The sequence below is a fragment of the Ranitomeya variabilis genome, chromosome 2 (genome assembly GCF_051348905.1).
Source record: "Ranitomeya variabilis isolate aRanVar5 chromosome 2, aRanVar5.hap1, whole genome shotgun sequence".
NCBI lineage: Eukaryota > Metazoa > Chordata > Amphibia > Anura > Dendrobatidae > Ranitomeya > Ranitomeya variabilis.
In genome coordinates this window covers 1,093,119,378-1,093,140,376 of record NC_135233.1, presented here as the reverse complement: position 1 = coordinate 1,093,140,376, position 20,999 = coordinate 1,093,119,378, and the positions used below count along the sequence as shown (strand labels likewise).

The following is a 20,999-nucleotide window of genomic DNA, read 5'->3' as shown; positions in this document are numbered from 1 at the left end:
TTATCTATATATATAATTGTCTAAGGAGTACTTCCGTCTGTCTGTCTGTAACGGAAATCCCGTGTCGCTGATTGGTCGCGGCCACAGGGCCGCGACCAATCAGCCACGGGCACAGTCTGGCCGACAATTAGTCCCTCCCTACTTCTGTCCAGTCAGTGCCCGGCACAGGGTTAATGGCGTTAACGGACCGCGTTATGCCGCGGGTAACGCACTCCGTTAACGCTGCTATTAACCCTGTGTGACCAACTTTTTACTATTGATCCTGCCTATGCAGCATCAATAGTAAAAAGATCTAATGTTAAAACTAATAAAAAAATAAAAAACCTGCTATTCTCACCTTCCGTAGTCTCCCGAGGCGCGCGCGGCTGCCGTCAGCTTCCGTTCCCAAAGCTGCATTGCGAAATTACTCAGAAGACTTAGCGGTCTCGCGAGACCGCTAAGTCATCTGGGTAATTTCGCAATGCATAGCTGGGAACGGAAGCTGGCGGCAGCAGCGCGCGCATCGGGACAGCTTCGCTGGACGCCGGCGAGTGAGTGTATAACTATTTTTTATTTTAATTATTTTTTTTACTAGGGATATGTTGCCCACACTGCTGTATACTACGTGGGCTGTGTTATATACTACATGGGCAGTGTTATATACTGTGTGGGCTGTGCTATATATTACGTGGGCTGTGTTATATACTACGTGGCTGTGTTATATACTACGTGGGCAGTGTTATATACTACGTGGGCAGTGTTATATACTACGTGGGCAGTGTTATATACTACGTGGGCAGTGTTATATACTATGTGGGCTGTGTCAAATACTGCTTGTGCTGTGTTATATACTGCGTGGGCTGTGTTATATACTGCGTGGGCTGTGTTATATACTGCGTGGGCTGTGTTATATACTGCGTGGGCTGTGTTATATACTGCGTGGGCTGTGTTATATACTGCGTGGGCTGTGTTATATACTGCGTGGGCTGTGTTATATACTGCGTGGGCTGTGTTATATACTGCGTGGGCTGTGTTATATACTGCGTGGGCTGTGTTATATACTGCGTGGGCTGTGTTATATACTGCGTGGGCTGTGTTATATACTGCGTGGGCTGTGTTATATACTGCGTGGGCTGTGCTATATATTACGTGGGCTGTGTTATATACTACGTGGCTGTGTTATATACTGCGTGTCTGCTTTATACTACATGGCTCCTATATACTACGTGGCCTGTGCTATATACTATGTGGCTGCTATGTACATACATACATACATATTCTAGAATACCCGATGCGTTAGAATCGGGCCACCATCTAGTAGTAGTTATATTCTTGTACATAGGAAGCAGTATTATAGTAGTTATATTCTTATACATGGGGCAGTATTATAGTAGTTATATTCTTGTACATAGGAGCAGTATTATAGTAGTTATATTCTTGTACATAGGGGCAGTATTATAGTAGTTATATTCTTGTACATAGGGGCAGCATTACAGTAGTTATATTCTTGTACATAGGAGCAGTATTATAGTAGTTATCTTCTTGTGCATAGGGGGCAGTATTATAGTAGTTATATTCTTGTACATGGGGCAGTATTATAGTAGTTACATTCTTGTACATAGGTGCAGTATTATAGTAGTTACATTCTTGTACATAGGGGCAGTATTATAGTAGTTATATTCTTGTACATAGGTGCAGTATTATAGTAGTTATATTCTTGTACATAGGGGCAGTATTATAGTAGTTATGTTCTTGTACATAGGAGCAGTATTATAGTAGTTATATTCTTGTATATAGGGACAATATTATAGTAGTTATATTCTTGTACATAGGGGGCAGTATTATAGTAGTTATATTCTTGTACATAGGAGCAGTATTATAGTAGTTATGTTCTTGTACATAGGAGCAGTATTATAGTAGTTATATTCTTGTACATAGGTGCAGTATTATAGTAGTTATATTCTTGTACATAGGGGCAGTATTATAGTAGTCATATTCTTGTACATAGGGGCAGTATTATAGTAGTTATATTCTTGTACATAGGGGCAGTATTATAGTAGTTATATTCTTGTACATAGGGGCAGTATTATAGTAGTTATGTTCTTGTACATAGGGGCAGTATTATAGTAGTTATATTCTTGTACATAGGGGCAGTATTGTAGTAGTTATATTCTTGTACATAGGAGCAGTATTATAGTAGTTATATTCTTGTACATAGGGGCAGTATTATAGTAGTTATATTCTTGTACATAGGGGGCAGTATTATAGTAGTTATATTCTTGTACATAGGGGCAGTATTATAGTAGTTATATTCTTGTGCATAGGGGCAGTATTATAGTAGTTATATTCCTGTACATATGGGGCAGTATTATAGTAGTTATATTCTTGTACATAGGGGCAGTATTATAGTAGTTATATTCTTGTACATAGGAGCAGTATTATAGTAGTTATATTCTTGTACATAGGGGCAGTATTATAGTAGTTATATTCTTGTACATAGGGGCAGTATTATAATAGTTATATTCTTGTATATAGGAGCAGTATTATAGTAGTTATATTCTTGTACATAGGAGCAGTATTATAGTAGTTATATTCTTGTACATAGAAGCAGTATTATAGTAGTTATATTCTTGTACATAGGGGCGGTATTATAGTAGTTATATTCTTGTACATAGGGGCGGTATTATAGTAGTTATATTCTTGTACATAAGGGCAGTATTATAGTAGTTATATTCTTGTACATAGGTGCAGTATTATAGTAGTTATATTCTTGTACATAGGTGCAGTATTATAGTAGTTATATTCTTGTACATAAGGGCAGTATTATAGTGGTTATATTCTTGTACATAGGGGCGGTATTATAGTAGTTATATTCTTGTATATAGGAGCAGTATTATGGTAGTCATATTATAGGAGTCATAGGAGCAGTATTATAGTAGTTATATTCCTGTACATATGGGGCAGTATTATAGTAGTTATATTCTTGTACATAAAGGCAGTATTATAGTAGTTATATTCTTGTACATAGGGGGCAGTATTATAGTAGTTATATTCTTGTACATAGGGGGCAGTATTATAGTAGTTATATTCTTGTACATAGGAGCAGTATTACAGTAGGTATATTCTTGTACATAGGAGCAGTATTATAGTAGCTATATTCTTGTACATAGGGGCAGTATTATAGTAGTTATATTCTTGTACATAGGGGCAGTATTATAGTAGTTATATTCTTGTACATAGGGGCAGTATTATAGTAGTTATATTCTTGTACATATGGAGCAGTATTATAGTAGTTATATTCCTGTACATAGGGACAGTATTATAGTAGTTATATTCTTGTACATAGGGGACAGTATTATAGTAGTTATATTCTTTTACATAGGGGCAGTATTATAGTAGTTATATTCTTGTACATGGGGGGCAGTATTATAGTAGTTATATTCCTGTACATAGGAGCAGTATTATAGTAGTTATATTCTTGTACATAGGGGCAGTGTTATCTATATATATAATTGTCTAAGGAGTACTTCCGTCTGTCTGTCTGTAACGGAAATCCCGTGTCGCTGATTGGTCGCGGCCACAGGGCCGCGACCAATCAGCCACGGGCACAGTCTGGCCGACAATTAGTCCCTCCCTACTTGTGTCCAGTCAGTGCCCGGCACAGGGTTAATGGCGTTAACGGACCGCGTTATGCCGCGGGTAACGCACTCCGTTAACGCTGCTATTAACCCTGTGTGACCAACTTTTTACTATTGATCCTGCCTATGCAGCATCAATAGTAAAAAGATCTAATGTTAAAACTAATAAAAAAATAAAAAACCTGCTATTCTCACCTTCCGTAGTCTCCCGAGGCGCGCGCGGCTGCCGTCAGCTTCCGTTCCCAAAGCTGCATTGCGAAATTACTCAGAAGACTTAGCGGTCTCGCGAGACCGCTAAGTCATCTGGGTAATTTCGCAATGCATAGCTGGGAACGGAAGCTGGCGGCAGCAGCGCGCGCATCGGGACAGCTTCGCTGGACGCCGGCGAGTGAGTATATAACTATTTTTTATTTTAATTATTTTTTTTACTAGGGATATGTTGCCCACACTGCTGTATACTACGTGGGCTGTGTTATATACTACATGGGCAGTGTTATATACTATGTGGGCTGTCATGATCTCCATGGCTAGAGAACATAGCATAAGCCTATATAGGAACAAGCTCTTGGAAGATGGGAACTGTACTGACCATGAACTAAACCTACCGCACAACTAGAAGTAGCCAGGTAGCATGTCCTACTTTTTATCCCTATATGCCCAGCGCCGGCCGGAGAACTAAATAATGCTAGCAGAGGGAAATATAAGACCTGGCTCACCTCTAGAGAAATGCCCAAAAAGGAGACAGAGGCCCCCCACATATATTGGCGGTGATTTTAGATGAAATAACAAACACAGCAGGAAAATAGTTTTAGCAAATTTGAGGTCCGCTTTCTAGATAGCAGAAGACAGAAAGAACACTTTCATGGTCAGCAGAAAACCCTAACAAAACACCATCCAGAAATTACTTTAGGACTCTGGCATTAACTCATAATACCAGAGTGGCAATTCCTGATCAACAAGAGCTTTCCAGACACAGTAACGAAACTGCAGCTGTGAACTGGAACCAAAAAGCAAAAACAAACATGGACGAAAGTCCAACTTATCTAGTAGATGTCTGGGAGCAGGAACAAGCACAGAGAGGCTTCTGATAACATTGTTGACCGGCAAGCAACTAACAGAGAAGCCAGGTTATATAGCGACACCCAGATCTGATGAGAACAGGTGAACAGGAAAGATGATGACACAAGTTCAATTCCACCAGTGGCCACCGGGGGAGCCCAAAATCCAAATTCACAACAGTACCCCCCCCTCAAGGAGGGGGCACCGAACCCTCACCAGAACCACCAGGGCGATCAGGATGGGCCCTATGAAAGGCACGAACCAGATCGGAGGCATGAACATCAGATGCAGTGACCCAAGAATTATCCTCCTGGCCGTATCCCTTCCACTTGACCAGATACTGGAGTCTCCGTCTGGAAACACGGGAGTCTAGGATTTTCTCCACAACGTACTCCAACTCACCCTCAACCAACACCGGAGCAGGAGGCTCAACGGAAGGCACAACAGGTACCTCATACCTGCGCAATAACGACCGATGAAAAACGTTATGAATGGAAAAGGATGCAGGGAGGTCTAAACGGAAGGAAACAGGGTTAAGAATCTCCAATATTTTATACGGACCGATGAACCGAGGCTTAAACTTAGGAGAAGAGACCCTCATAGGGACAAAACGAGAAGACAACCACACCAAATCTCCAACACAAAGCCGAGGACCAACACGACGGTAACGGTTGGCAAAAAGCTGAGTCTTCTCCTGGGACAACTTCAAATTGTCCATCACCTGCCCCCAAATATGATGCAATCTCTCCACCACCGCATCCACTCCAGGACAATCCGAGGACTCCACCTGACCGGAGGAAAATCGAGGATGGAACCCCGAATTACAGAAAAACGGGGACACCAAGGTGGCAGAGCTGGCCCGATTATTGAGGGCGAACTCCGCCAATGGCAAAAAAGCAACCCAATCATCCTGGTCAGCAGACACAAAACACCTCAGATATGTCTCCAGGGTCTGATTAGTCCGCTCGGTCTGGCCATTAGTCTGAGGGTGAAAAGCAGACGAAAAAGACAAATCTATGCCCATCCTAGCACAGAATGCCCGCCAAAATCTAGACACAAATTGGGTTCCTCTGTCAGAAACGATATTCTCAGGAATACCATGCAAACGAACAACATTTTGAAAAAACAGGGGAACCAACTCGGAAGAAGAAGGCAATTTGGGCAGGGGAACCAAATGGACCATCTTAGAAAAACGGTCACACACCACCCAGATGACAGACATTTTCTGGGAAACAGGCAGATCTGAAATAAAATCCATCGAGATGTGCGTCCAAGGCCTCTTAGGAATAGGCAAGGGCAACAATAATCCACTAGCCCGAGAACAACAAGGCTTGGCCCGAGCACAAACGTCACAAGACTGCACAAAGCCTCGCACATCTCGTGACAGGGAAGGCCACCAGAAGGATCTTGCCACCAAATCCCTGGTACCGAAAATTCCAGGATGACCTGCCAATGCAGAAGAATGCACCTCAGAGATGACTCTACTGGTCCAATCATCAGGAACAAACAGCACCAGAAAACGAATAATCTCCTGGTGATCCGGATTAATACGCATAGTTACTTGTGTCCAGTATTGTGGTTTATTATTAGCCAATGGGGTGGAGTCAATCCCCTTCAGAGGAATAAGAGTCTCCAAAGGCTCTAAATCATACCCACAACGATTGGCAAAGGACCAATCCATAAGACTCAAAGCGGCGCCAGAGTCGATATAGGCGTCCGTGGTAATAGATGACAAAGAGCAAATCAGGGTCACAGACAAAATAAACTTAGACTGTAAAGTGCCAATGGAAACAGACTTATCAAGCTTTTTAGTACGCTTAGAGCATGCTGATATAACATGAGTAGAATCCCCACAATAGAAACACAACCCATTTTTCCATCTAAAATTCTGCCGCTCGCTTCTGGACAGAATTCTATCACACTGCATACTTTCTGGCGTCTTCTCAGTGGACACCGCCAGATGGTGCACTGGTTTGCGCTCCCGCAGACGCCTATTGATCTGAATAGCCATTGTCATGGACTCATTCAGACCCGCAGGCACAGGGAACCCCACCATAACATCCTTAATGGCATCAGAGAGACCCTCTCTGAAAGTAGCCGCCAAGGCGCACTCATTCCACTGAGTAAGCACAGACCATTTACGGAATCTCTGGCAGTAAATTTCAGCTTCATCTTGCCCCTGAGATAGGGACATCAAAGTTTTTTCTGCCTGAAGTTCCAAATGAGGTTCGTCATAAAGCAACCCCAAGGCCAGAAAAAACGCATCTACATTGCGCAACGCAGGATCCCCTGGTGCCAATGAAAAAGCCCAGTCTTGAGGGTCGCCACGGAGCAGAGAAATCACAATCCGAACCTGCTGTGCAGGGTCCCCGGCAGAACGAGATTTCAGGGACAAAAATAACTTGCAATTATTTCTAAAATTCTGAAAACCAGATCTATTCCCCGAGAAAAATTCCGGCAGAGGAATTCTCGGTTCAGATACCGGAGCATGAACAACAAAATCTTGCAAATTTTGTACTTTCGTGGTGAGATTATTCAAACCTGCAGTTACACTCTGAAGATCCATAATAAACAGGTGAACACAGAGCCATTCAAAGATTAGAAGGAGAGAGAAAAAAAAGAAAGACTGCAGCATAGACAGACTAGCAAATGATCCAATTAAGAGCACAAAAAAAAAAAAAAAAACCTCTCAGCAGACTTCTTATTTCACTCCTTTCTCAGCCAAGGAATTAACCCTTTAGTTGTCCGGTCAAACTGTCATGATCTCCATGGCTAGAGAACATAGCATAAGCCTATATAGGAACAAGCTCTTGGAAGATGGGAACTGTACTGACCATGAACTAAACCTACCGCACAACTAGAAGTAGCCAGGTAGCATGTCCTACTTTTTATCCCTATATGCCCAGCGCCGGCCGGAGAACTAAATAATGCTAGCAGAGGGAAATATAAGACCTGGCTCACCTCTAGAGAAATGCCCAAAAAGGAGACAGAGGCCCCCCACATATATTGGCGGTGATTTTAGATGAAATAACAAACACAGCAGGAAAATAGTTTTAGCAAATTTGAGGTCCGCTTTCTAGATAGCAGAAGACAGAAAGAACACTTTCATGGTCAGCAGAAAACCCTAACAAAACACCATCCAGAAATTACTTTAGGACTCTGGCATTAACTCATAATACCAGAGTGGCAATTCCTGATCAACAAGAGCTTTCCAGACACAGTAACGAAACTGCAGCTGTGAACTGGAACCAAAAAGCAAAAACAAACATGGACGAAAGTCCAACTTATCTAGTAGATGTCTGGGAGCAGGAACAAGCACAGAGAGGCTTCTGATAACATTGTTGACCGGCAAGCAACTAACAGAGAAGCCAGGTTATATAGCGACACCCAGATCTGATGAGAACAGGTGAACAGGAAAGATGATGACACAAGTTCAATTCCACCAGTGGCCACCGGGGGAGCCCAAAATCCAAATTCACAACAGTGGGCTGTGTCAAATACTGCTTGTGCTGTGTTATATACTGCGTGGGCTGTGTTATATACTGCGTGGGCTGTGTTATATACTGCGTGGGCTGTGTTATATACTGCGTGGGCTGTGTTATATACTGCGTGGGCTGTGTTATATACTGCGTGGGCTGTGTTATATACTGCGTGGGCTGTGTTATCTACTGCGTGGGCTGTGCTATATATTACGTGGGCTGTGTTATATACTACGTGGCTGTGTTATATACTGCGTGTCTGCTTTATACTACATGGCTCCTATATACTACGTGGCCTGTGCTATATACTATGTGGCTGCTATGTACATACATACATACATATTCTAGAATACCCGATGCGTTAGAATCGGGCCACCATCTAGTAGTAGTTATATTCTTGTACATAGGAAGCAGTATTATAGTAGTTATATTCTTATACATGGGGCAGTATTATAGTAGTTATATTCTTGTACATAGGAGCAGTATTATAGTAGTTATATTCTTGTACATAGGGGCAGTATTATAGTAGTTATATTCTTGTACATAGGGGCAGCATTACAGTAGTTATATTCTTGTACATAGGAGCAGTATTATAGTAGTTATCTTCTTGTGCATAGGGGGCAGTATTATAGTAGTTATATTCTTGTACATAGGAGCAGGATTATAGTAGTTATCTTCTTGTACATAGGGGGCAGTATTATAGTAGTTATATTCTTGTACATGGGGCAGTATTATAGTAGTTACATTCTTGTACATAGGTGCAGTATTATAGTAGTTACATTCTTGTACATAGGGGCAGTATTATAGTAGTTATATTCTTGTACATAGGTGCAGTATTATAGTAGTTATATTCTTGTACATAGGGGCAGTATTATAGTAGTTATGTTCTTGTACATAGGAGCAGTATTATAGTAGTTATATTCTTGTACATAGGTGCAGTATTATAGTAGTTATATTCTTGTACATAGGGGCAGTATTATAGTAGTCATATTCTTGTACATAGGGGCAGTATTATAGTAGTTATATTCTTGTACATAGGGGCAGTATTATAGTAGTTATATTCTTGTACATAGGGGCAGTATTATAGTAGTTATGTTCTTGTACATAGGGGCAGTATTATAGTAGTTATATTCTTGTACATAGGGGCAGTATTATAGTAGTTATATTCTTGTACATAGGAGCAGTATTATAGTAGTGATACTCTTGTACATAGGGGCAGTATTATAGTAGCTATATTCCTGTACATAGGGGCAGTATTATAGTAGTTATATTCTTGTACATAGAGGCAGTATTATAGTAGTTATATTCTTGTACATAGGGCAGTATTATAGTAGTTATGTTCTTGTACATAGGGGCAGTATTATAGTAGTTATGTTCTTGTACATAGGGGCAGTATTATAGTAGTGATACTCTTGTACATAGGGGCAGTATTATAGTAGCTATATTCCTGTACATAGGGGCAGTATTATAGTAGTTATATTCTTGTACATAGAGGCAGTATTATAGTAGTTATATTCCTGTACATAGGGGCAGTATTATAGTAGTTATATTCTTGTACATAGGGGCAGTATTATAGTAGTTATGTTCTTGTACATAGGGGCAGTATTATAGTAGTTATGTTCTTGTACATAGGGGCAGTATTATAGTAGTTATATTCTTGTACATAGGGGCAGTATTATAGTAGTTATATTCTTGTACATAGGAGCAGTATTATAGTAGTGATACTCTTGTACATAGGGGCAGTATTATAGTAGCTATATTCCTGTACATAGGGGCAGTATTATAGTAGTTATATTCTTGTACATAGAGGCAGTATTATAGTAGTTATATTCTTGTACATAGGGCAGTATTATAGTAGTTATATTCTTGTACATAGGGGCAGTATTATAGCAGTTATATTCTTGTACATAGGGAGCAGTATTATAGTAGTTATATTCTTGTACATAGGGGCAGTATTATAGTAGTTATATTCTTGTACAAAGGGCAGTATTATAGTAGTTATATTCTTGTACATAGGGGCAGTATTATAGTAGTTATATTCTTGTACATAGGAGCAGTATTATAGTAGTGATACTCTTGTACATAGGGGCAGTATTATAGTAGTTATATTCTTGTACATAGGAGCAGTATTATAGTAGTAATATTATTGTACATAGGAGCAGTATTATAGTAGTTATATTCATGTACATAGGAGCAGTATTATAGTAGTTATATTCTTGTACATAGGAGCAGTATTATAGCAGTTATATTCTTGTACATAGGGGCAATTTTTATTGTAAAACAAACAAATACAGTTGAATTTAACAAAATTCTTCAGTAATACAATACTCAAATCACTTGGATTGTACAAACATTCATTACATTTCCAGATTACACATGTAAAATTAACTTAGAGTCTATACCTCTGGTTTGAGGGAAAAAAAAAACATTGCAAAATTAACACATCATATTTGAACCCAGCAACACATCCTTCCAAAACTTTCCATTCCCTAATGATTTTATCTATCTGAGTTCAGACATTATCTGGTTGACAGCGTCATAGATCTGAGTCGGAGTTATTCCGCCCACCACCAGTCTCCATTTCAGACTCTTCCCGAGTGCCCTCAGGTAAGGGCTTCCGCTTAGGCGGAGGACAGTCCTCTACTTCCCTATCACACTCTGCGTCAATTCTTCTAAGGTCATCTTCAAAATCACCATCAGACTCAGACAGAACATCAAACCTATTGGATACGACCATTACCCCTGCAGGACTCTGGACTTTCCTCCTGGCTCCTGGGCCAGTATCATACTTCTCAGGTTTACGAGAGGTCTTGTCCTTTTTCTTCCTTTTAGTCTTATTATTGCTATTTCCCTCAGACACAGATGGTAGTTCTGAAGTAATATCTTCCTGAGACTGCTGCTCCTGAGGCACAACCTCCATGCTCCCCTGTGCACCCTCTGAACCCTGCTGCTCTGGTGTGAGCTGAGTAGACCCCTGGTGGACCTCTGGTCCGGTCAGTATTTCCCCTGACAGTAAAGCTGCCTCCTCCAGAATCTCTGCCCCTGCCACCAAATCCTCATCAGGAAAGTCCTTACAGATATTATGCCAGGCGTCTGGACAGTCCCTGTGAGGGTGGCCGATCTTCCCACAGAGGTTGCACCTGATGTTCTGGCAGTCTGCAGCTACATGGCCGACTTCCCCGCACAGACTGCACTTCACCACAGTACAGGTATTTGCCAGGTGACCTTTCCCACCACATTTAAAGCACTTACGGGGCTGCCCTGGGTAGAAACACACACCCCTCTCCCTCCCAATAAAGAAGGAGTTGGGTAAGTCGGCAGTGATATTATTACACTGGCGCAGTTTAACCAAGACCCTCCACCCTCCCGTCCAGATACCATCGCTGTCTCTGCTTTTGGTGAGGTCAGAGACCAAGTCACAATGCCTCCGGAGCCACACCACAATGTCCTGCGGGGGAACAGACTCATTCCAGAAGATCACATTTACGGTAACCGTGTCTGGCTTAGAGATGGGAATAAAGGTGAACTTACTCCAGCCCTCAGTGTCTATAAACTTGGGGAAGTTAGACCAGAATCTGTCCAGGTCAGTCATGAGCTTAAAGCTGACGTCATAGCCCTGCCTGTCTGGAAGATTAATCACTGCCAAGATGCTGACTGGCGCGAACCCCATCTGGCGGCACAGGAGCTCCCTGACCACAAACCTCCTGTCTGGCAGGTCCTCCTTGGCACCTCTGTGCCAGAAATGCACGTTTCTCCATTTAAATGCCTGGCCGGTATAGTTGGCACCAGAGGTGAAGGACGGAGCACCACGGCTCCAGGCATTACTGGGGGGAACCTGCGGGGTCACACTAGGGTGAGGTTCTGCAGCAGGGGGGGCTGCCACACCCTGTGTGCTCGGAATTAATGGGGGGAAATCACAGACATTATCAAGCACACTGTTATCATCAACATCAATGTCATTATCAGATTGTCCAGCGTCCAAAGATACTGTGCTCCCCCAAGCCCCCGACCCCTCAGATACAGCGCGGTTATCCCCAGCATCAGAGCCCTGCTGGGCACCATCAATAACTATCGGCACATGTCCACTGCCCAACTGTTGTGCTTGGCCTTCTGAGACTTGTAGTCCCTCTGCTGAAATGTGCACTGAATCTGCAGCAGGCTGCTGCGCTGGGCATCCTGAGACTTGTGGTACCTCTGCTGGAATCTGCTCTACAGGCGGCTGCTTGGTATCTGCCACAGGCTGCTGGTGCAGTATTTGACCCTTCTGGAAGCAGAAGCTTGCGGGCTGCAGCACTGGCCGTACCTGCTTCTGGGGTCCACCTGGGACAATGTGTGACCTGGAATCTGCAGAGTTCTGCTTGTGTGACATAAACAGTTCCTGGTTCCTATAAGTCTCCGCCAGGGGCCCCATCCTCTCTAGGACACAGTCTATGTCCCCCACCACTCTTGCCAGCCATACACCCAGTGAGTTCAGACTCTGGTCACACACGGTGTGATCCCCGGTGTTAGCAGCCTTTACCTCACAGAGAGCGTCTATCTGCTTCTGTAGCAGGCTTTTCTGCTGGTGTAACTCACGAGCTTCTGGACCAGTCCTGGCATCTCCTCTGCAAGCTGCAGCTCAGGTGCACATGGTGTCTCCTTCTGAGATCCTGCTATCAGCAATGTCTCCAGCTTCATGGGACCAGATGTCTCCTTGATTTTTACCACCGCTGATTTCGTGGCTCCAGGCTCCACAGCACTTTTACTGCTGCCACCTGACCTTGTGTGTCCAGAGCTCGCCATGCTGGTCACCACATGTTTCTCCTGGAGTGTCTGTCTCTCCAGTGAAGTTCTCCACTGCTTGTTGGGAGTGAGCTGCACACCTGAGGCCGGTGATGGCATCTCCTGAGCTTCAGGCTGCTTTCCTCCATTCAGCTTCTCACCAGTAGATTTCTTTTGGATTTCTCCTAATCGCACTTCACTCTGCTTGCCTTGGCTGGACGACTGCTTAACTGGAACTTTCTTGCCTACAGCCATGGCTTTTCCTTGTTCCATTACTTTACTCACGTTCTTGCTGCTGTTATTACTTTCATTCTGAGCTTTCTTTCCCTCAGAAATCACTTTGGGATCTGTATCCTCATTAGAAACAGCTTTGGAGTTTCTTCCAAGAGTAGGCCTGGAAGCCTGGACCTTGCTTGGGGAGTTTCCCCGCCCAGGGTGGCCCCTCCCTGGGCTTGCTCCAGACATCAGGAGAGCTACAAACACACAACCTCACAGCTAGGAGGCAGTATTATAGTAGTTATATTCTTGTACATAGGGGCAGTATTATAGTAGTTATATTCTTGTACATAGGGGCAGTATTATAGTAGTTATATTCTTGTACATAGGGGGCAGTATTATAGTAGTTATATTCTTGTACATAGGGGCAGTATTATAGTAGTTATATTCTTGTACATAGGGGCAGTATTATAGTAGTTATATTCTTGTACATAGGGGGCAGTATTATAGTAGTTATATTCTTGTACGTAGGGGCAGTATTATAGTAGTTATATTCTTGTACATAGGGGGCAGTATTATAGTAGTTATATTCTTGTACATAGGAGGCAGTATTATAGTAGTTATATTCTTGTACATAGGGGCAGTATTATAGTAGTTATGTTCTTGTACATAGGGGCAGTATTATAGTAGTTATATTCTTGTACATAGGGGCAGTATTATAGTAGTTATATTCTTGTACATAGGGACAGTATTAGTAGTTATATTCTTGTACTTAGGAGCAGTATTATAGTAGTTATATTCTTGTACATAGGGGCAGTATTATAGTAGTTATATTCTTGTACATAGGAGCAGTATTATAGTAGTTATATTCTTGTACATAGGGGCAGTATTATAGTAGTTATATTCTTGTACATAGGGGCAGTATTATAGTAGTTACATTCTTGTACATAGGTGCAGTATTATAGTAGTTATAGTCTTGTACATAGGTGCAGTATTATAGTAGTTATATTCTTGTACATAGGTGCAGTAATATAGTAGTTATATTCTTCTACATTGAGGCAGTATTATAGTAGTTATATTCTTGTACATAGGGGCAGTATTATAGTAGTTATATTCTTGTACATAGGGGCAGTATTATAGTAGTTACATTCTTGTACATAGGTGCAGTATTATAGTAGTTATATTCTTGTACATAGGAGCAGTATTATAGTAGTTATATTCCTGTACATAGAGGCAGTATTATAGTAGTTATATTCTTGTACATTGAGGCAGTATTATAGTAGTTATATTCTTGGACATAGGGGCAGTATTATAGTAGTTATATTCTTGTACATAGGGAGCAGTATTATAGTAGTTATATTCTTGTACATAGGAGCAGTATTATAGTAGTTATATTCTTGTACATAGGGGCAGTATTATAGTAGTTATATTCTTGTACATAGGGGCAGTATTATAGTAGTTATATTCTTGTACATAGGGGGCTGTATTGCTGTATTATAGTAGTTATATTCTTGTACATAGGGGTAGTATTATAGTAGTTATATTCTTGTACATACAGGCAGTATTATAGTAGTTATATTCTTGTACATAGGGAGCAGTATTATAGTAGTTATATTCTTGTACATAGGAGCAGTATTATAGTAGTTATATTCTTGTACATAGGGGCAGTATTATAGTAGTAATATTCTTGTACATAGGGGCAGTATTATAGTAGTTATATTCTTGTACATAGGGGCAGTATTATAGTAGTTATATTCTTGTATATAGGAGCAGTATTATAGTAGTTATATTCTTGTACATAGGGGCAGTATTATAGTAGTTATATTCTTGTACATAGGGGCAGTATTATAGTAGTTATATTCTTGTACATAGGGGCAGTATTATAGTAGTAATATTCTTGTACATAGGGGCAGTATTATAGTAGTTATATTCTTGTACATAGGGGGCAGTATTATAGTAGTTATATTCTTGTACATAGGAGCAGTATTATAGTAGTTATATTCTTGTACATAAGAGCAGTATTATAGTAGTTATATTCTTGTACATAGGGGCAGTATTATAGTAGTTATATTCTTGGACATAGAGGCAGTATTATAGTAGTTATATTCCTGTACATATGGGGCAGTATTATAGTAGTTATATTCTTGTACATAGGAGCAGGATTATAGTAGTTATATTCTTGTACATAGGAGCAGTATTATAGTAGTTATATTCTTGTACATAGGGGCAGTATTATAGTAGTTACATTCTTGTACATAGGTGCAGTATTATAGTAGTTATAGTCTTGTACATAGGTGCAGTATTATAGTAGTTATATTCTTGTACATAGGTGCAGTATTATAGTAGTTATAGTCTTGTACATAGGGGCAGTATTATAGTAGTTATATTCTTGTACATAGGGGCAGTATTATAGTAGTTATATTCTTGTACATACGGGCAGTATTATAGTAGTTACATTCTTGTACATAGATGCAGTATTATAGTAGTTATAGTCTTGTACATAGGTGCAGTATTATAGTAGTTATATTCTTGTACATAGGAGCAGTATTATAGTAGTTATATTCCTGTACATAGGGGCAGTATTATAGTAGTTATATTCTTGTACATTGAGGCGGTATTATAGTAGTTATATTATTGTACATAGGGAGCAGTATTATAGTAGTTATATTCTTGTACATAGGAGCAGTATTATAGTAGTTATATTCTTGTACATAGAGGCAGTATTATAGTAGTTAAATTCTTGTACATAGGGAGCAGTATTATAGTAGTTATATTCTTGTACATAGGAGCAGTATTATAGTAGTTATATTCTTGTACATAGGGGCAGTATTATAGTAGTTATATTCTTGTACATAGGGGGCAGTATTATAGTAGTTATATTCTTGTACATAGGGGCAGTATTATAGTAGTTATGTTCTTGTACATAGGAGCAGTATTATAGTAGTTATATTCTTGTACATGCAGGCAGTATTATAGTTATATTCTTGTACATAGGGAGCAGTATTATAGTAGTTATATTCTTGTACATTGGAGCAGTATTATAGTAGTTATATTCTTGTACATAGGGGCAGTATTATAGTAGTTATATTCTTGTACATAGGGGCAGTATTATAGTAGTAATATTCTTGTATATAGGGGCAGTATTATAGTAGTTATATTCTTGTACATAGGGGCAGTATTATAGTAGTTATGTTCTTGTACATAGGAGCAGTATTATAGTAGTTATATTCTTGTACATAGGGGCAGTATTATAGTAGTTATATTCTTGTACATAGGGGGCAGTATTATAGTAGTTATATTCTTGTACATAGGGGCAGTATTATAGTAGTTATATTCTTGTACATAGGGGCAGTATTATAGTAGTTATATTCTTGTACATAAGAGCAGTATTATAGTAGTTATATTCTTGTACATAGGGGCAGTATTATAGTAGTTATATTCTTGTACATAGGAGCAGTATTATAGTAGTTATATTCTTGTACATAGGGGCAGTATTATAGTAGTTATATTCTTGTACATAGGAGCAGTATTATAGTAGTTATATTCTTGTACATAGGGGCAGTATTATAGTAGTTATATTCTTGTACGTAGGGGCAGTATTATAGTAGTTATATTCTTGTATATAGGATCAGTATTATAGTAGTTATATTCTTGTACATAGGGGCAGTATTATAGTAGTTATATTCTTGTACATAGGGGGCAGTATTATAGTAGTTATATTCTTGTACATAGGGGCAGTATTATAGTAGTTATATTCTTGTACATAGGGGCAGTATTATAGTAGTTATATTCTTGTACATAGGGGCAGTATTATAGTAGTTATATTCTTGTACATAAGAGCAGTATTATAGTAGTTATATTCTTGTACATAGGGGCAGTATTATAGTAGTTATATTCTTGTACATAGGGGCTGTATTATAGTAGTTATATTCCTGTACATAGGGGGCAGTATTATAGTAGTTATATTCTTGTACATAGGAGTAGGATTATAGTAGTTATATTCTTGTACATACAGGCAGTATTATAGTAATTATACTCCTATACATAGGAGCAGTGCTATGCTTAATGTACATTAGGGTACACTACTGGTGCAGTATTATAGATATTTATATAATGTTATAATAAAATATTTCTTTAAGTTTAGATTATATGAGCGAAATAGCGGTTCTATAAGACCTAAACATTCACACAGCAGCTGTCACTTTGTAGCTGATATAACTTTAATGACTCTGCATGGGGGTGATGTTGAGGACAGCACAAGGGGAAACTTACAAACCCAACATTTTCATTAATTGACATTTCTTTTTCTTTTCCATCAGTGCAGATGGGGAATTTGCCATAACCCACATGACTAAGGCTCACCTCTTTCACAACGGGATGGTCAAGTGGGTTCCTCCTGCCATCTATAAGAGCTCTTGCAGCATCGATGTGACCTTCTTCCCTTTTGACCAGCAGAACTGCAAGATGAAATTTGGTTCATGGACCTATGACAAAGCCAATATCGACTTGGAGAGCATGGAGCGAAACGTGGACTTGAAGGACTACTGGGAGAGCGGAGAGTGGGCCATCGTCAATGCTGTTGGGACATACAATTCTAAAAAATATGATTGCTGCACCGAGATCTATCCCGACATCACTTATTACTTTATCATACGGAGGTTGCCCTTGTTCTACACCATAAATTTGATCATCCCATGTCTTCTGATCTCCTGCCTTACTGTCTTGGTCTTCTATCTGCCATCGGATTGTGGGGAGAAGATCACTTTGTGTATCTCAGTACTTTTATCTCTTACCGTCTTCCTCTTGCTGATTACGGAGATCATCCCTTCCACGTCCTTGGTGATCCCATTGATCGGGGAGTATCTGCTCTTCACCATGATCTTCGTCACTCTCTCCATAGTCATCACGGTGTTTGTGTTGAATGTCCACCACCGGTCGCCTAGTACTCACAAGATGCCTCTCTGGGTGCGTTCAGTCTTTTTGGATCACATACCCAGGTGGCTGTTTATGAAGAGGCCGCCAGCTCCCGTAGAGGAGATTTTCAGTCAATACGACCCTCCGGAGCTTAAACTCAGTACATCCAAATATTGGATGGAGACAGATGTGGACGAGAAGTGGGGGGAATCGGAGGCTGAGATGCCACCTTGCCATGTGCATCATATCTCCAGCCACAACCACAGCCTTCAGTATCGATATGACTATAACCATCTAGTGCCTGGGGGGCAGTGCCAGACCCCTCGTCAGAGCAAAGTGGAAAATTTGGAACCTAATTTTTTGCTCTCTCCAAGTATTTTAAAAGCTTTGGAAGGAGTACATTATATAGCGGACCACCTGCGGGCTGAGGACGCTGACTTTTCTGTAAGTAGGACGCTCTTTCTTTCTTAGCTTTGGTAGATCCAGGATGTTAACGTTGGTATCCAAAGATGGGTTCTAGATGCTTGGTTATAAAGATCTTGGTTCTTTGATAAAATTAGACTTAGAGGACTGTGGCGGTTAAGTACGGTAGTAATAGTTATATTCTTTTACATAGGGTGCAGTATTATTTTAGTTATATTACTGTATGTAGTGTGGTAGGGTATGAAAGATCATGTCCAGAGAAGTCATACTGAACCACCCCACTGTTATCTGTTTGTCATGAACAGCTCTCTGCTGCCCCCTATCGTCAATACATTTATCCGATTGACCGACGCTTAACAAAGGCTGTTTTCACTAATAGGCTGGTTATTTGGAAACTGACAGTGAGTGTATGGTATATACACCTGTGATTTCAACACATGGAATATGTATATATATATACTCCCGTTACCGTCACTTCTAAGTCCACGATAGCCCAACAACTACTCGGTGCCACCACTGATATTTTTTATCAGTGTTTTACCATTACCCGGAGACAAATATGACATGGCTGTTGTCAGTGATCTGGCCACTATTGATTTAAAGCTTTTAGGCAGGTCTCACAGTTATGAGAAAATATGTATATTTTTCCCCAATTAGTCCTGAAGTTGCAGATCTATCTCCCATCAATATCAGATCTATATAAACCCCAATATTCATAACTTTCCCCCAGCTCCTCACTGTTTAGTCACAGGTGTAACATTTTCCCTGAAGGGAATCATAGTTTCCTTACACCTCAGGATGTCTTTCCTGGGGACAAAGGAGACTTTTCCACTTTTCTATCTATGCATAAATTCATGTCCCTTTTGTTATCTGGACCTCAGAAAAGATCTGTTCTGTCTAATTACCCGTACTCTGTAGGCTGTCTTTGCTTTAAAAGGAACTTGAATGATTAACTGTTCATATCTTAATTGGTTTCTTCACCCCCTGGCTATACTTCCCTATGTCCTCTGGACAATTCTATTTCCAAGAGACTTAGAATGTAAGTTCTTTTTCCTACTGCATAGTCCTGGGTGAAGAAAGAAAAGGTGGCACTCGCCATCCCCTTAAAAGTCCTTTACTCTATGTCCTGTTGACGTGCAAGAGGCACGAAACGGCCATCGTCCATCAAGTGTCCATCACTAGTGTCGTTATCAATCTTAATATTTTCTATGATGTAGGATAATAATATTTTTTTTTTTTTAAGGTAAAAGAAGACTGGAAATATGTAGCGATGGTGATCGACCGGATCTTCCTGTGGATGTTCATTATTGTCTGCTTGTTAGGGACAATAGGATTATTCCTCCCTCCTTTCCTGGCTGGGATGATCTAGGATTTTATTTCTCGCACATTTTGGCTCTAGCCTCAGGCGTATGGTGGACTCAGCTTTTCACATCTCAGGCTTCGGGATTGATGGACTGTGGATATACGGGACTTCTGGAAGAATGAGAAGACCGCCACTAATAATGGACGCTCGCTAGTCGCTCATGAATGCTAATAAATGGTTGCGAAAAATAACAGTTCCGCTCTTCCTTCTTTTATTTTTGATGGGAGGTGAAACAATTGCAAAGAATGCATGAACATTTTTCCTTATGGAGGGTAGTGTTATCTTCATATTTTATACCACCTGCACCGCTATGTTATTTATGCCAAGAACTTCCAGGATTTTGCAAAATTAGAAAAAATAAGTGTTTTTTTTCTTCTTCCCAAACAGCGCCACATTTGTCCTTCAGGTTGTGTTTGGTATTGCAATTCAACCTCAGTGAAGTGAATACGGAAGAGCTATTATACAAATCAAAACTTGTGGCGCTGTTTATGGAAATACATAGATTTTTTTACTTTTTAATACTTAACTCTACTTTAATATTTTTTGCCTATAGGACAGCAGTAATTTGGGGGGGGGGGGGGTCTGATTTCTGGAAATCCCACCAATTATCCTTAGGAGGGAAGGTGGCGTTCCAGTACCCTGTGCAGTGCATTCCATCATTCTTTACCTAAGCACAGCGCCATGCATATATGGGTGGCTTTGTTTGGTACTGCAGCTCTTCCCACTTTCTCCGCTTTGCTGTCCTTCGATTGACGATTTCATTCCTCTACATCAAGAATATACCAATCTGGCTGTTTGAGTAATGGACGCACAGCGCTACCGTGCGAGTGTAAGGAATGAACAGCAAGCAGAGATACTGACAATAGCGAACAGATACAAAATATACGTTGTTTGTAAATATTGACGTTTTCATTATACAGAAAATAACCTTTTTTTTGGTTCATCTAGTTTAACCCTTTAAAGAAAGTTTGTGTCATGAATAGATTAGACGATGAAAGGTAAGTAGAGGAAAGCGGGCTGCACAAAGGGGGGAATAGGAGTTTATAAACGCAAAAAAATAGAAGTATTTTGTAATGAAATTCCAATTTTACTGATGATTAGGTACAAAGGCTGAGCAGAGAGTATCACAGATGAAAAGATTAGATACACAACTCAGCAGACGGTACC

General features: G+C 40.4%; 1 protein-coding gene across 4 annotated transcripts in view; it reads left to right on the top strand.

The window, feature by feature from the left end:
• CHRNA2 (cholinergic receptor nicotinic alpha 2 subunit) overlaps window positions 1-20,021 on the top strand; it is a 147,073-nt gene extending 127,052 nt beyond the window's left edge. For 2 of the 4 annotated variants that reach the window (XM_077291782.1, XM_077291783.1), the window contains 2 exons: window positions 17,452-18,490; window positions 19,713-20,010. In XM_077291782.1, the coding sequence (XP_077147897.1) occupies window positions 17,452-18,490; window positions 19,713-19,838 (1,165 nt within the window). In that variant the 3' untranslated portion in view covers window positions 19,839-20,010. Of the gene's footprint in view, window positions 1-17,451; window positions 18,491-19,712 lie in introns of all 4 variants that reach the window. The other 2 variants (XM_077291780.1, XM_077291784.1) reach the window with 2 other exon arrangements.
• The last annotated feature ends 978 nt before the right edge of the window (window positions 20,022-20,999 follow it).